Here is a 17,989-nt window from a genome sequence, read left to right as displayed (position 1 = left end):
TCAAAACCTTTAAGTGAAAGAAGGCAGACCTACAAGGTCACATATTTTATGATTCCTTTTATATGATATATACAGAATAGGCAAATCTAGAGACAGAAAGCAGATTAGAGGTAATCAGCAGCTGAGGAAGGGGAAGTAAGGAGTGATTACTTAATGGGTAGAGGTGTTTTTATGGGTGATGAAAAAATTTTGAGACTAAAGAGAGTTGGTGGTTGCACAACGTTGTGAATACACTAAATACAACTGAGCTGTACACTTGCAAATGGATGATTTTGTTATATGAATTTCACGTCAATTTAAAAAAATCACACAAAATAATATACATCAAATAAAATACATTGTCCTGTGAAATTCTTATTTTCAAAGTGACATTTTACTATTGAGAAGACATAGTCTACAAGTATAAAAAAGAGATATCTAGCCACATATGTATGCGTTTATATGGGCTTATATATGCATAGAATCTTTTTGAAAGCATATACACAAAAAACTGTGTCTAATTCTGAGAAGTGGACTGAGGAACCATGGTAGAAAGGACACTTATTTTTTACTATATTACCCTAATAAAACTGATTTTACCAAGTACATTTATTATGTATTTAAACACGATATAATTCTTTAATGTAGCCTCCAGAAGCAAGTAATCTTCTCATCCTTTGAGCTATAAAGAGAACAACCCAAAATAGACATATCATTCTAACCTTCAGGACTGCTATCTGGCGCACATGTCTGCTGAGTTTCTCGTTGTTTAGAAGATGTATTTTTCTTTTTCAGTACTTCCAAGCTTTCTAAAGCTGTACTGTGTTCAGACAGAGACCTTAATAGGGAAATGTTATTTACTAATCCAGAATGTTCTGAAGAATTTCCATGATTACTGTGATATTGTTTGCAATCTCCAACACTTTCTATCTCAATGTGTTCACGGGGCAAACTCTCAATCCTTCCTGAATTTTCATACATAGGACTACGTGCTTCTGGTTCTTTGGAAATAGAATGCTTATTTCCCAGAGGGTGAAACGAAGAATTGGAAACTTGGGTATTTGATTTATCAAGTGCAATATATTCAGAATGTTGTTGACTGGTATTTAATAGCTGGATACTGTTGTCATTACTAGAGGGTGATGATAAAACCTGTTCATCATTTTTGTCCAAGTCACTTCCCAAAATAAAAGGCTGAGGCTGAAGGTCTTCTGAAAACAGGCTAGTGTTTTCAGGAGTCTGATTAGTGGCCTTGCCTAAAAACTGATGAGTATGTAAATTTGTTCTTATGCCTTTAGATTTATTTGCGAGTAAAGCGAAATCATAGCCAGTTTTGACTTTATGGATAGACTTATTATCGTCATTATTATCTACGCATATATCATTGGTCCACTCTAAAGATGAGTCAAAGTTACTTAATGTGTCATTATAGTCCTCTATTTCTTTTCCAGTGTTTTCAGCTTTACAAGGTCCCGTGTCAAATTCTACACAAGTTCTAGCGCTAAACTGTGATGGCAGAGTCTCTTTAATAGGTAACGGCTTCATAGCTTTGCCACCAAAAGACGTTAAGAGAGGCAAATGTTCACTGCCAATTTCCTTACAGCTTATGTCCTCACATCTCTTCTGCACACACGAATTACCGTTATGCTCTGAATCCTGGGAAATTTTGCTGCTTTCCTGTGATTCCTCCTCCGTGTCACTGGTCTCAAAATTGTTCAGATCAAAAGTTATTTCCAAAAATGGCTGTGTTGCATTACTCATAGGTTCATTAATACCATTAATTCCTTCATTATTAGCACTACTGTTAGAAAACACGTCTGTACTATCATCAGAGATACTAAAATTGTTACTTAGAGAAGATTCAATTTGTAGATGCTCCACTTCTGGCAGAGAAGACACTGGTTGTTTATACTCTCTTTCTGGTGTTCCACATGTATTTACCTCCTGAACATTTTCTCCATTAAGATTTGGTCCTTTCATGCACACCTGGTCATTATGATTAAAAGATATTTTATCATTTCCTTGGACCTCTGCATATTCTGCATTGCTATATGTAACTGGTAAGCTGAAGCTTTCACAGGATGAAGGAATTTCAAAATTTATTTCCTGATCCCAGGAGGATGGATCATTAGCTACTTGCTTGTCTTCATTATACTTTTCCCCCATTTCAGCATATGTTTCAAAGAACTGTACCTTCCTTTGTACCAAAAGGTCTTTCATATTTGTATTTATTTCATCTCCCTGGGCCTTGGGTTTCCTTTCTACATCACTTCCATTCATATAAGAAGAATGTATAGGTGAGCTCTGTGAGGATAAATACACGGTCCATCGGCTTTTATTTCTTACGATATTTTCTGATTGATGCTGGTAGTGTAACCGTTCTGTGCTCTTCACCTCAGCACACTTTTCTTGTTCAACTAGGCACTTTGGTTTAGTAGGAATTTTTAAACTTTCTTGTGGATGTATCTGTGTAAAATGTTCTGTAATCTCAGAATTTAGTTCTTTATATGTACTAGTTGATTTAGACTTCAGAAGAGCCAATATCTGTGCTCTGCTCCTGACGTTTTGAGAAATTCCTAAACAGTGAGATGCCAAACTATCTCTTTTCGTGGGCTTATTTGCCAGTGTAGAGTCTGAGTGCTTACTTACAGAGTTGATAGGAGAGCAAAAATAATTCTCTGCACATAGCACTTCCGGGTTAACCTTAAAGGATGGAGTAGAGACAACTGAAGAAGAAGGCATGCCGCTTCTCTCTCTGTTCTTGTAAACAACAATGTTCTCAGGGTCTGTTGGCATATTTTTTGTATCTTTCTTGCCAGCAGTAGAAAACAAAGGAGATGTGCTGTAGAATGGAGAAAGAAAAGTTGGACCAGATTTCTGAGCCTCAAGTGATACAGCGGGTTGACCATTTTCTGTAGTAACCATTTTCTTTGGCACTGGACGTGGTAATTGAAAGCCCTAAAAATATTGAAACAATTAAAATGATTACCTATTAATAGGTAAATAGCAGTACCTATACAGAGAATGTTTAATGAACTGGCAATAAAAAAAAGAATGTGTCTGCTTTGCCTAAAGTAAAGTAATACTTAAGAGTAAACCAGCTTCAAAATTCACTGTTTCTTGAAATGATTTCATAAATGTATGTTAACTTATTATTTTCAACAGAGAAACTTACAGGAAACTTCCTTTTTAAACCAGAAGGCTGACATCCAAGGGACTGGCCAGAAGAGAGAAACCTCCTTGAATTTAACTCTGCTGCTTCTTTGACGACATTCTGCTTAGGAGCTATGCTTCCAGCAACTTTAACCTCTTCAACTGTAATTAAGAATCGATCGCTTTCTAAGTCATCTCCAGGTTTCACCTAAGAATAAATGTCAAAATCATATACATCTAATTATTTGATTATCTATATGCTCAAGTAAGTTCACCATGCTAACACTGCACAAGATACACATTCAATAAAGTTGTTGAATGAATGAATAAATGACTTAATTTGTTATTATGCACTAGTTATTTATCAACAAGCATAAAATAATAATAGTACAGATAATAATACAACAAAAAATAATCCACTAATTTGTTCTGTAAACAATATAAACTGGGCATCCATGTGAGGCCCTTTGTTACATGCCGGGGATACAAACAAGAAAAAAATGTCTCTTCTCAAGGACTTTAGTGGAGATACATACAACTAAATGTAATTTTTTTTTTAAATAAATGAAAGCTATTAAACATTAATTATATACTTTCATAAATGAACCTTAATTAGATACACACTCATAATTCTAAGTTTAATATTAATGTAAATTATTCCAGTTGCTTAAACAATCATATTCCAAAAAGCATTTTAATCACTTTAATGAATAAAACACAACACTAGCCACCACCTGACTGAAGCATAAAAATAAAATTATCAACCTAGTTTGATAATACACAGAATCTGTATCAGATTAATTTTTTACTAATGAAATGATTTATAAGATGAAATAACAGCAACCATAGTTACCATCAATTAAGCACCAACAAAGACAGTGCCTCTCCTAGACACTCTTTTGATAAATGTAAAAATGCCAAAAAAAACAAAGAAGAAAAAAAATCAAACCCACTGTCGTACAACTGTCCCATAGGGTTTCCCAGGAGTGGCTGGTGGATTCAAACCTTTCGGTTAGCAGTGGAGCTCTTAACCATTGCGCCACCAGGGCTCTAAAAATACCACTCCCATTATTAATGTCATGTAAAATTTCAAAATGAACTGAATACCATAGACAAAAATCAACACAACGGTAATAAGAATATACATTTTAACACTTTTAGAATCACTGCACTAAATTGCTAGGCACTTTACATAAGCTATTTCTGATCTTCAGACCAACCCAGTGAGGCTGTATAGGATCCACATTTTACCGCAGGGAAGTTATATAGGGTTAACAAGGAAGTATAAGAAGATGGGAAATAAACCCAGGCCATACCAATTCTAATATTCTTATATTATACTAAAATATGCCTTTAGGTCCCTCCACCCACCCCTATTCCCCAACAGGGGACAAACAGAATAAATATTTGAGAAAATATTTAAATGGTAAAAATTTTAAAAATTAGAGATATAATTACAGATCTCTGCCTATCAATGCCATGTAGTAGAGTTGAACTTCTTAGGTTTGAATCCCAGTGCCACCACTAGAACTCTATGAACTTAACCTGTCTGCACTGTACTCCTGATCTATAAATATCACGGGGTTGTTGTAAGAACTAAATAAAACAATATCTACAAGCTTTTAGCACAGAATCTGGGCAATAGTAGATACTCAAAAAATACTAGCTATAATTATTAATATTAGTACTACGACTATACTTTGTAACAACAACAATCATAAAGGAAGTATTTCAGGAGTTTTTTTTTTTTTTTTTTAAATAAGACAAACACATTAAAATACCTCAAGGTGCTTAAGAAATATGCTGTCCAGACAATCTCCTTTGTCATTATATAAAATTGCCTATATTAAAACAAAATGAATGTTAAAAAGGAAAAGAGCATAATCCTACTTAAATTTCTTCAGTAGCAAATAAAAAATTATTATTCAAGTAAATCACATAATAAAAAAATTACCCATTTTGTTTACTTGGATTTGAAAGTGCATCCATTTCAAATGTCCACCCCCAGCAGCTATTCAGTCAGCATAAGAGAGCAAAGGCATACACATAAAAAAATTCAAGAACGTAATCCCTACCATGAGGATCTTGGAATAGACTTGGGAAAAAAGCAGAAGTGGAATGCATTGCTGTTAGGTGCCACCAACTCACAGCAACCACATGTGACAGACTAGAACTCCCCTATTGGGATTTCTACGCTGTAATCTTTACAGAAACAGATCACCTGGTCTTTCTCCCACAAAATCACCGAGTTGGTTCAAACCACCAACATTTTGGTTAGCAGCTTAACCACTGCACCACCAGGGCTCCTAGAATGTATTAACCAAACCCATAGCTGTTGCGTCAATTCCGACTCATAGAGACCCTAAAGGACAGAGTAGAACTGCCCTGTAGGGTTTCCAAAGCTGTAGATCTTTAGAAGCAGACTACATCTTTCTCCTACGGAGCAGCTGCCAGGTTCAAACTGCTGACCTTTGGTTAGCAGCCAAGCACTTTAACCACTGTGCCACCACAGTTCCTTGGAATGCATTCCAAAATAATTAAAAAAAAAAAACAAAAAACCTGTTGCTGTCGAGTTGATTCTGACTCATAGTAACCCTATAGGACAGAGCAGAACTGCCCTATAGAGTTTCCAAGGAGCACCTGGTGGATATGAACTGCTGACCTTTTGGTTAGCAGCCAAACTCTTAACCACTGCACCACCAGGGCTTCCTGGGATGCATTAGTTGGGGGCAAAATTGGAGACAAGCTCAGTTAAGAGATTACTGTAATGGCAAAGGGTGGGGGAATCACAAAGACAGGTACTTGAAATAAAACATCAGCACTGGGGATAAGACGATTGCCTATGAGGTATAATGGATAAGACTTACTGACCAACTGAATGTGAGGGGTAAGAGAGAAAAAAGAAGCTAAGGTGACTATTATGTTCCTGGCTTTCCCCTTATGGCTCTAGCCATCTTTCATGGCAGTTTTTCCACTAGCCTCTTAAATACTGGTGTTTCTACCACTTTGGAGAACATTCTGGCAGCTCCTCAAAAGGTTAATCATGGACAATAAATAGAGATACCATATGACCCAGCAATCTTACTCCTAGGTATATTCCTAAGAGGAATGAAAACATGTCCACGTAAAAATCTGTACACAAATACTCACAGCAGCATTATTAAATAATAGTCAAAAGGTAGAAACAAGCCAATGTACACCAACTGATGAATGGTTAAATAAAATGTGGTCTGCCCATACAATGCCGCATTAGTCAGCAATAAAAAGAAATGAAGGAGCCCTGGTGGCACTACAGTTAATCACTCGGCTGCTAACTGAAAGGTTGGTGGTTTGAACCCAGGCAGCAGCTCTGTAGGTGAAAGATCTGGTAACCTGCTTCCGTAAAGATTACAGCCAAGAAAACCCTATAGGGCAGGTCTACTCTGTTACATGGGGTACTACGAGGCAGAATCAACTCAATGGCACCCAACAACAAAAAGGAATGAAGTAAAAAAAAAAAAAGTGATCAAGTTACGACACAGACGGACCCTGAAAATATTATGCTAAATGAAAGAAGTTATACACAAAAGACTATATATTGTACGATTCCATTCATATGAAATGTCCAGAATAGACAAATCTATAGAGACAGAAAATGAATCAGTGGTTGCTTAGGACTAGGGGGTAAGGGTGGGTAATGGGTAACCAAAAACACCAAACCAATGCCGTTGAGTAGATTCCAACTCATGGCAACCCTATGTGTTGCACAGTAGAACTGCACTCTATAGGGTTTTCAGAAGGAGATCACCAGGCCTTTCTTCCAAGGTCCTCCTGGGTGGGTTTGAACCACCAACTTTTCAGTTAGTAGTCATGTGCTTAACTATTTGCACCACTCAGGGACTCTATGGTTAATGGGGTAGTGACTTGTTAATGGGATTGAGATCTCTTTTTGGGGTGACAAAACGTTCTAAAATTAGATTGTAGTGATGGTTGTACAACTCTGAGTACACCAAGAACCACTGAACTGAACACTTTAAATGGATGAATTATACAGTATGTGAGTTCTATATCAATAATGCTGCTAAGAAAATTGGTATTTACAAGGGCTCTATCCTTCTCTATTCCTTTCATTCTATTCTTCCTCCAAGCAATATCATCTATACAAATCAAATGATGTCACATGTCTGCTGAGATCCTTCCTATGTCTCCACAGCTCCCTAACAGCAAAATCCTAACAATGGCCAATAGTGCCTATACAAACAGGGCTCCCATTAACTCTCCATCACTATCTCCTACCATTCTTGCCCTTGCTAACTATTGTAGCTACAATGAACAATGAACAGTGTTGTTTATCTAACCCACTAAACATATATATTCAGACTGCTCCTCCAAGTGATTTCCATGAAATTAGGGATTTGTCTGTTTTGTCCTCTGTTACATCCTCTAGAATAGTGCCTGATAGGTGCCCAAAAACTATTTGTTGACTAAATGAATGAATGAATTCACTCTAATGGCTTCAAATACCACCTAAATGCCAGGGACTCCCAATCTATATTGTAGCCAAAACTCTTTGCTGAGTTCCTGGGTCCATATAGGCAATTACTTGAGTGTTTCTATGACACTGCAAATGCAGTATGTTCAAAATGGAATTCAAAATATAAAATATTCATCCTCCCCCTTAGCTTGGTTTTCTTCTTGAGATATCCTATTTCAGTACCATAATCATAATACAAAAACGTAAAAGTCATTCTGGATTCTCCTTGTACCTTCCATATCTAGACCTGAAGATTTCGATATTTTCAAACTTCTCCCTAATCCCTTCCCTCTACTGCCATTGCTAATAACTGCTTGCTGAGACCACCATAACCTTTCGTCTAGATTATTCTATAGCCTCTTCACTACAACAGTTTTCCTAAATCCAATCTGACTTTCATCTTACATAACTTTCACATTCCTGGCAAAGCGATCTTTCTAAAACACAAATATCATTATGTTACTCTTCTGGCCATCATCCTTCCATGGCTCCTCAGGCTGAGCACACAAAGTCCTTCATAATGGCTCCTGTCTACCTCTTTGGCTTTATATTCTACCATTTCTCAACATGTGCCCTTTGTTCCAGCCATATTTAATTGCTTACAGTTTCTCAAATGTTTAATACTGTCACATACTTCCATCCTACTTTTAAATTAAGATCATAAATGGGTTTTAGTAATTAGGTAATCAGGGAATATTTGATATTTAAACTACTTGTGTTATTTTTAATTTTAAAAAGTTATTTTTTTATTTTAAAAGGTTTTTGTACAGTTTTAGACAATCTACACTTTAAAAGTAACAGATTAGCCTCATGATTTCAATTTAAAATGTATTTAATTGAGAAATTCATTTTGGATACGCAGCTTTTTCATTGAATGAAAGGGGTAAGTAAATTTTACTAGGTTTATAAACAATATTAGAATACTTAAAAGGCCCTAATAGTAACTATATTTACAAGTTTAATTTATTAGAATTAAGAGAGGCTTAAGTACTTGGGAAAGCTTTGCTTGTTAGAGGCAACCAAAACGTTTAAAAAAAGCAAATCGAATATGTTAAATTTAATATAAAATATTTGAGGTAATTTTCTGAATCGACTCAACAGCAACAGATTTGGTTTGGTTATTTTTTTTAAAAGACTAATTATTTAAACCATTTAGTTTATTCAACTTCAGTTGACTGAACATAAAGCAAAGACCCCACTGACAGTGACTGTTAAACTTAACAAGTTTATAAGTTCAGTAGGATTTATAGGTTAACCTAAAGGTTTAAGGCAAAACTAGAATTTTTTTATTTGCAATTTTAATAATTTAAATACTACTTTTAAAAAACAATAGTAAATAGCCTTTTCTATATTAAAAAGCTTCCCTTAGGGATACTAATAACCCCACAAGGCAGAATGAGGACAGAATATGGAGATCTTTAACTGCTAGGCAAAGCTGTTTGGGCTTCATTCAGGAGGCCACAGATCTCATCAATGTGTCCTATATAATTAAGAAAGGCAGGAGAACGGTTAGAAGGTAGGCTTTGGAGCCCAAAAACCTACATTCACATATGACTCCTCCACCTTCTAGCTGCGAGTTGCTGGGGCAAGCTACTTCATCTTTCTGTGCCTCACTTTTATTATCAGTAAAATGAATATAATATACAACATCATAATAAATGGAGACAAAATTTAAGTTGTCAACAATTTCATTCTACTTGAAGCAACAGTCAATGTTCATGAAGCAGCAGTCAAGAAATCAAATGATGTGTTGCAATGGACAAATGTGCTGCAAAAGACTTCTTTAAAGTTTTAAAAAATGTCGCTTTGATGACTAAGGTGTGCCTGATCCAAGCCTTTTCAATTGCCTCACAGGCATGCAAAAACCACACAATGAAAAAGAAAGAGAAGAATTAATGAATTCGAATTGTTGTGTTAGTGAAGAATATTAAATACACCCCGGACTGCCAGAAGAACAAACAAATTAGTCTTAGGAGAAATACAACCAGAATACTCCTTAGAAGTAAGGATGGTGAGACTTCAGCTCATTTACTTTGGACATGTCATCAGGAAAGACCAACTATTAGAAAAGGACATCATGTTTGGTAAAGTGGAGGGTCAGCAAAAACGAGGGAAACCCTCAATGAGATGGGCTGACACAACAACCACAACAATGGATTCAAACATATCAATGATCATAAATATGGCACAGGACTGGGCAACATTTTGTTGTTTTACATAGGGCACCATGAATTGGCCCAATTCAATGTCAACTAACAACAACAGGAGAGCTATGTAGATAAAATCAAAGCATTATGACTTGCGCATAGTAAGCACTTTATAACAGCTTTTGAAATCATAACAAATTAAAAAATACTGAGTTTTTATTATACACAAATTAACCACTGTAATGTTAGAATCATTTGATGACACCCATTTTTATATCAAAGTCAGTGTATGATGATATCTGACATTTTATCACCTACAGAATTTTCTTAATATTAATCTACTAAGAACCTAGCTCTTGGAGTCTGTAACCGACCACTTTGCTCTTACTTTGTTTCCTAAGTGGGTGATCTTCAGAATTCCATCTTGCCACACTTTTGACTTCTTCGTCTTCTGGTGAGTATAAAGTACCTTATTTCCAAAAGTACAAAAGAAATGGTTTCAATTTATATGTATTCAATGTTATGCATTTTATATATCTTCCCTACCTAAAAAAATATTTAAGACATCTTTCATTGAAATAAAAGCAGAGACACCAATAACGATAAAACATTAATTAAAAAAAAAAGACGGGAAAGAAAAACATTAGGTAGTAAAAGGTGACGGGAGGAAAGAAGTAAAGGTATAAATCTAAGGAAGAAATCGAAAAGTTAAGTGAGTGTCAAAAGGAATTTTGAGCTTGCTAGTCATTGGTGGAAAAGGAAAAATTTGTGGGGTTACATAGTATCCATAATCCATGCAGTTCTCAAAGTGTGGTTCAGAGACTCCTGGGGGTTCCTGGGGCATTTTCAGGGATTTGTGAAATGAACATTATTTTCATGATAATACTGAGACATTACTTGCATTTTCACACTCATTGTTTCAGGCATATACAGTGGAGTTTTCCAGAGGCTATATCATATCTAATATTACAATAGATTGATACAGAAGCAGATATAAGAATTCAGTTGTCTTCTATCAAGCCAAATGTTAAAGAGATTTGCAAAAATGTAAAACCATGCTCTTCTTCACAATGTTTTCTCTGTGGTGGTATTTGTTCTTTTGGAAAATACAGCCATTTTTCGAAAAATGTTTTCATGTTATTTTTAATGAATTAATATATAAATATATTTAAAATGTTTTCATTTCTATCATGAAAAACACCCATAGATGTAATCTCTACTAACAAAAGCTCTTTGGCCCTGGGTAATTTTCAAACATGTAAAAAGGTCCTGAGACCAAGGAGTTTCAGAATCATTTATCTAGACATAAGAGGCATGCCAGTTCTTCAAGAGAAAGAAAATTGTTCCCTGGTCCCAAGTTTACAAAGAATTTATCACAAAGGACTTTGTATAACAAACATGAATAAGTAGGCAAAAGATAGGGTTACTAGGTAAAATATAGGTGCTCAATTAAATTTGAATTTCAGATAAACGATACTATTTTTCAATAACCCCCCCTAAAGCCCACTGCCATTGAGTCAATTCCAAGGAGTAGCTGCTGGATTTGAACTGCTGACCTTTGGGTTAGCAGCTGAGCACTTAACCACTTCGCCACCAGGGCTCCTGTTATTTGGGACATACTTATACTAAGGACCCCTGCAGGCACAGTGGTTAAGCACTTGGTTGCTAACCATAAGGTTAGCAGTTTGAACCTATGAGCCATTCTGTGGGAGAAAGACGTGACAGTCTGCTTCTGAAAAAATTTACAGTCTTGGAAACCCTGTGGTGCACTTCTACTCTGTCTTTTAGGGTCACTATGAGTCAGGATCGACTCAACAGCAATAGGTTTTATGTCCCAGATATTGAATGGAACAAATTTACTCTAAAAACTATTCACTGTTAACCTGACATTCAAATTTAATGAGAGGGAAGGGGTGGGGAGGTGAAATCACTAACCAGATAGTAGACAAGTGTTACCTTTGCTGAGGGGAAAGACAACACCCAATATAGGGGAAGTGAGCACAACTTGAACAAGGTAAAGTCGTACAAGCTTCTCAGACATATCCAAACACCTTGAGGGATGGAGTTACTGTGGCTTAAGGCTGGGGACGATGGTCTCAGGGGACATTTAGGTCAATTGGCTAACAGCTCCTAAAGAAAATGCTCTACAACCTACTTTGGTGAGCTGCATCTGGGGTCTTAACAGCTTTGGAGCAGCCATCTAAGATACATCTATTGGTCCCATCACATCCAGAGCAAAGGAGAATGAAGAAAACCAAGGATACAAGGAAAATATTAGTCCAAAGGACTAACGAGCCATATAACTACAGCCTCCACCAGCCCGAGTCCAGAGCCCGCTACCATCCCGACCACTCTCACAGGGATCACAATAAGAGTACTGGGCAGAGCAGAAGAATGTAGAACAAAATTCGAATTCATAAAAAAGAAGACCAAACTTACTGGTCTGACAGAGACTGAAGAAACCAAGACTATGGCCTCCAGACACATTGCTAACTCAGAACTGAAGCTACTCCTGAAGTCCACCTTTTAGCTAAAGATTAGATAGGCCTTGGAAACCCTGGTGGCATAGTAGCTAAGAGCTATGGGGCAGTTCTACTCTGTTCTACAGGGTTGCTATGAGTTGGAATCGACTTGATGGCAGTGGGTTTGTTTTGGTTATAAAACTAACAGGAAACCCTGGTGGTGCAGTGGTTAAGCACTACAGCTGCTAACCAAAAGGTCGGCAGGTAGAATCCACCAGGCGTTCTTTGGAAACCCTATGGGACAGTTCTACTCTGTCCTTTAGGGTCACTATGAGTCAGAATCAACTCGAAGGCAACGGGTTTGGTTTTTTTTTTTTTAAATAAAACTAACAATAATACACTGAGGACCATGCTTCTTAGTTCAATCAAGTATACAAGACCAAATGGGCAACACCTGCCCAAAAGCAACGATGAAAAGGCAGGAATGGACAGGAAAACTGGACGAATGGACATGGAGAACCCAGGGTGGAAAGGGAAAAGCAGAGAGTGTTGACATACTGCTGGGAATGCAACCAATGTCACAAAACAATTGGTGTATAAATTTTTGAATGAAAAACCAATTTGTGCTGTAAACTTTCACATAAACACAATAAAATTAAAAACAGTAATAATAAAAAAAATTAACTGGGCAGTCTTGTTTCTTGATTGTTTTTGCTAAACCTGGTAGCACTAACAAGAGATTTGTGAAATGGAAGGAAGGAAGGAAGAAAGAATGGAAGTGAGGGAAGGAAGGAAGGAAAGGAAATAGTGAAAACAGGTAAAACTTACAATAAATTCTTGGCTTTCCATTGTTTCTTCTGAAGTTATAAACCAGTCAGATCCAGCAAATACTCAGCGGTTACTCAACTACTTATACCACCTGAAATAAAAAATGACAAAAAATATTCTACCTGATGAAAAGTATAAGCATCAAATATAATTTTTCAATGCAAATTCTTGACTGAAAAGAGGAACACTACCTAACTACAGATGGAAACAGAGGTGTGATCAAATTATCAGCCACTGAGGATACAGTGGAGCCCAGTGGCGCAGTGGTCAAGAGCTATGGCGAGCTATGGCTGCTAACCAAAAGTTTGACAGGTGGAATCTACCAGCTGCTCCTTGGAAACCCACTGGAGCAGTTCTACCCTGTCCTATAGGATCGCTATGTGTCAGAACTGACTCGACGACAATGGGTTTCGTTTTTTGTTTGGTTTTTGAGGACACAGTAAAAGAGCAATAGCTCTGCTGTGGAAAAGCAAGTTTTCAAAGGGAAAGACTAAGTAAAAAATAAACAAGCATAAAACTAAGTACAACAATTGTCGTGTTGTTGCTGCGTGCCGTCGAGTCGGTTCAAACTGCCCATAGAGTTTCCAAGAGCGGCTGATGTTTGAACTGCTGACCTTTTGGTTAGCAGCCGAGCTCTTAACCACTATGCCACCAGGGCTCCAACACATAACCAGTAGTCTGCAAATGTTTTTCCATGTGTCATAGCATAGCATGTATCAGAAAATATGATTTTCTACCACAGGTTTGGTTCCTTACACGCTCATTAAATTTTTTAAGAATTGCTATGGTCACCACAAGATGGCCCCCTTGAGTTTTAATTTTTTTTTCTTTTGCTTTTTAAAGTCCATATCACAGTAAAAAAACAAAACCGTTGCCACTGAGTTGATTCTGACTCATGGCAACAGTATCTAGCACTAAATAGGCAGTATAATACTTCTGCAAAGAAAAATCTTTCTTAAAACTGTTGTAATGGGTATGTAGCTATCCTATGATATTGGATGAAACTGTTCTGTGTGCGAATTTGAAAATCTTAAAATCACATTACTCAGGGTGACTTGAAAAAATTAATAGACATAACAAAGAAACATTTTTTTTCTTTTTTCCCTCAAAAGCAGTGGTTCCGAAGGTATGGTCCCTGGACTAGCATCATCGTCTGGGAACCTGTTAGAAATGCCAATTCTCAGGCCCCATCCTTGACCAAACGAATCAGAAGATCTGAGGTAGGGGCCCAGTAGTCTGTGTTTTAACAAGCCCTCCAGACAATGATGTTGCATGATGCAGTTTGGAGAACCCAGGCTTTAAAGTCCTATGAGGATCCAGTAAAGGTATAATTTGAGATTGTGGGTTCAGTTCCTTTTTTATCCATATAAAATACATAAAATATGCCACCTATATATATTATTTAAGAAGTTCTGGTGGCGCAGTGGTTAAGTGCTCAGCTGATAAGCAAACGGTTGATGGTTCAAACTCACCAGCCACTCCACAGGAGAAAAGACCTGGTGATCTGTTCACATAAAGATTGCAGCCTAGGAAATCCTATGAGGCAGTTCTACTGCCACACAGGGTCATTGAGTTGTAATTGACTTGATGGCATATAACAATGTATATTATTTATAAATTACATATATTTGTTCAGTACTTACTATGTGCCAGAGGTCCCTGAGTGACACAAGCTGTTTGCACTCGACTACTAACCTAAAGGTTGTCAGTTCTAACCCATCCAGTGGCACCATGAAAGAAATGCCTGTCAATCTGCTTCCATAAGGATTACATCCAAAAGATCCTACGGTGTTCTACTTTGTAGCACACAGGGTCACAATGAGTCAGAACTGACTAGACAGCAACAGGTTTGGTTTGATTTTTTGGTTTACGATGTGCTAGGCTGAGATGCAAAAATGAACATAATACTTTTGCCGATCTCAAAGAATTTTCAATACAGCAGGGTAATAAGCAGTATTTACAACAAGATATGACAGGAATAAGTACAGGAGGGGCACCAAACTTGGTCCAAAAGGAGGCAATGTCTAAGCTGTACCTACAAATAACCATTAACCATAACATGCCAGAGGCGTACTTTCCAGAAGGGAATTTGATATGTGCAAAGGGATGAGGGCAACGCAGTAAAGCATAATCAAGGAACTCTAAATAGTATGATAAAGAGGTCAAGTGAAGAGTGAGTGGTTGGATAAGAAGTGACAAGGTAAATAATAATAGGATTCAGAAGGCCTTATATGTCCTGCTGAGGAGTTTGGACTTTCTATGACAGTAATGACCCACTGCCGTCGAGTCGATTCCAACTCATAGCAACACTACAGGACAGAGTTGAACTGCCCCAAGGAGCATCTGGTTGCTTCAAACTGCCTACCTTTTGGTTAGCAGCCGTAGCTCTTAACCACTATGCCATAGAAACCCTGGTGGCATAGTGGTTAAGAGCCACAGCTGCCAAACCTTCAGACAGAGACTGGACTATAAGACATAAAATAATACTGGTGAGGAGTGTGCTTCTTAGGTTAAGTAGACACATGAGATTAAGTGGGCAGATCCTGTCCGGAGGTAAGATGAGAAGGCAGAGGGGGACAGGAGCTGGTTGAATGGACACAGAAAATACAGGGAAGAAAGGAGGAATGTGCTGTCACATCATAGGGAGAGAAACTAGGGTCACATAACCATGTGTGTGTAAGTTTTTGCATGAGAAACTGATGTAAACTTTCACTTAAAGCACAATAAAATTAAAGAGCTACAGCTGCTAACCAAAAGGTTGACAGTTTGAATCCACCAAGTGCTCCCTGGAAACTCTATGGGGCAGTTCTACTCTGTCCTGTGGGGTTGCTATGATTCGGAATTGACTCAACAGCAATGGGTTTGGTTTTTGGTTTATGACAATAATGGGAAACCATGGCAGGATGTAACAAATAAAATGACATAATCTAATTTGGGTTTTACAAAGATCACATTGGCTGACATGTGAAGAAAGAATGGAGTAAGAGGTAGCCAAATGAGGTATGAATACTTACCTGAAGACACAGGTCACAGGACAGGACTTAGAGGCACTGCCTTTCAAAGCTATAACTCCCACATTCCTATATCCCTTCCCTTTAGCTCACAAGAATTGCCAGAGTACTATGAAAATAATAGAGAGATACAGAGAAACACTTACTAGCTGGCGCTTTTACAGCTACTTGCTCCCAGCCACTGAATGGGCTAGACATTCTGTGTATGTAGATGAGACTATTTAGTGTAGGCACTGTGCCCACCATGAGGCAATTATTAATCTTAGATCTCTTTAATAATAATAATATTCAGTGCAAGTATATGCTAGACACTGCTAAAAATGCTTTCAATGCTTACAACATTTTTGGTGTAGGTATTACTTTTATCTCCATTTTACAAAAAAAGAAACTGAGGTACATAATAGTTAAGTAACTACTGAAGTAAATAAATGGCAGAGTCAGAATTCAAAACCAAGTAGCCTAAACTCTAGCGCTCGTACTCACAAATGCTATACTATAGGGCTATTTATCATGTCGCTACTGTGTGTCAGGCAGGGATTAGGCTAGATACTTTACATGCAATATTTATCAGTCTCATAATCCTGAAGAGTAGGTACTGTGATATTGCCACTATGATTTAAAGATTAGGAATCCAGCATTTACTAATTTAGGGTTACTTACACAATATTTAGGAAATGTAAGATAAACTTTCCATTGTTTTCCCAAATTAGTGAAATTTCTTCTGGGATTTACAATTTTAAAAGAAGGTTAAAAAAAACTCTTACAAATAGTAAATGAGATTGTAGGATTAAAACTCAGGAAAAAAGGATAATTAGATTAGAAAATATTTAAAAGAGCTCTAATACCTACATTCAGTAAACACCCCTTTCCTACCATTAAATGAGAAAAATTATTTTATACTACAGCATCATATATTCATGTGAGATGCAAGGATAAAAAAATTTCACAAAGTGGTAATCAATACACAGCTGTCAGACACTTCAAGTGCTGGCCCATCTCTAGTGGGTGAAAAATTACTTTGCAAATAAATTTTTTTAAGTGGTGTGGAGAGCTCCAGGTGTTCCGTGGTAATTACATATGTACAGGCATGCATATACACATACAGGTACACAATCATATACACACATATTAATTGATATACGTGTATATATGTGTCAATTCGGTGTTCTCAGTTAAATATGAGCCAATTTTCCTGATAATTACGAGATACTCTTGGGCTTTTTCTTTTGATACATGCAAAAGGTTGCCTGCAGGATCTATAAAACCAAAAAACCAAACCCACTGCCGTCGAGTCGATTCCGACTCATGGCGACCCTACAGGACAGAGTAGAACTGCCCGATAGAGTTTCCAAGGGGCGCCTGGCGGATTCGAACTGCCGACCCCTTGGTTACCAGCCGTAGCACTTAACCACTACACCACCAGGGTTTCCATGGACACCCTAAATAGTTCACAGATGACAATGAAGGCTTGACCCATTACATTGTCCGTCCTAAAAACAACCACCAAAACCCTCCCCGGTCCTCACAGAAATTGCAAAGTAGGGCTGGCAAAAGCGGTGAAGTCGAGACACCAATTATTAGAGGCAATCCGAGCAAGCTGTGCCTGTCACCCACCCCCGAACAGCTTCCTTCTCGGTCTGCCCCTTGCGGAGCAGATTCTTTCGTCCCTTCGTCCCAAAACAGCCATGCAGCCTCTCGCTTAAGTCGTCCTGTCTATCCACTCCTCCTTGCCCGAAAACCCCAGGAAACAGCTCACTTCACCTGTCCCATTGCACAAATCCACTTTCGAATTTCTCCCGCGAAAGAGTGTGACGTAATTAACCGGGGACCACACCAGATCAGGACCCACTACTTAGCCCGCCCACCTCCACCTCAACCAGAACCGCCTTTTTCAAA

The 17,989-nt window shown here is 37.6% G+C and overlaps 1 protein-coding gene across 1 annotated transcript in view; it reads right to left on the bottom strand.

Moving 5' to 3' along the window:
• ZGRF1 (zinc finger GRF-type containing 1) overlaps positions 1–17,890 on the bottom strand; it is a 99,843-nt gene extending 81,953 nt beyond the window's left edge. The window contains exons 1-6 of the mRNA XM_049885494.1: positions 17,855–17,890; positions 13,083–13,173; positions 10,181–10,261; positions 4,914–4,973; positions 3,155–3,340; positions 702–2,937 (exon numbers count right to left, since the gene is read on the bottom strand). Coding sequence (XP_049741451.1) covers positions 702–2,937; positions 3,155–3,340; positions 4,914–4,973; positions 10,181–10,261; positions 13,083–13,103 — 2,584 coding nt within the window. The 5' untranslated portion in view covers positions 13,104–13,173; positions 17,855–17,890. The remainder of the gene's footprint in view (positions 1–701; positions 2,938–3,154; positions 3,341–4,913; positions 4,974–10,180; positions 10,262–13,082; positions 13,174–17,854) is intronic.
• Positions 17,891–17,989: the final 99 nt, after the last annotated feature.

Source organism: Elephas maximus, chromosome 5, assembly GCF_024166365.1.
Source record: "Elephas maximus indicus isolate mEleMax1 chromosome 5, mEleMax1 primary haplotype, whole genome shotgun sequence".
Classification (NCBI taxonomy): domain Eukaryota; kingdom Metazoa; phylum Chordata; class Mammalia; order Proboscidea; family Elephantidae; genus Elephas; species Elephas maximus.
This window is presented reverse-complemented; position numbering and strand designations above follow the sequence as displayed.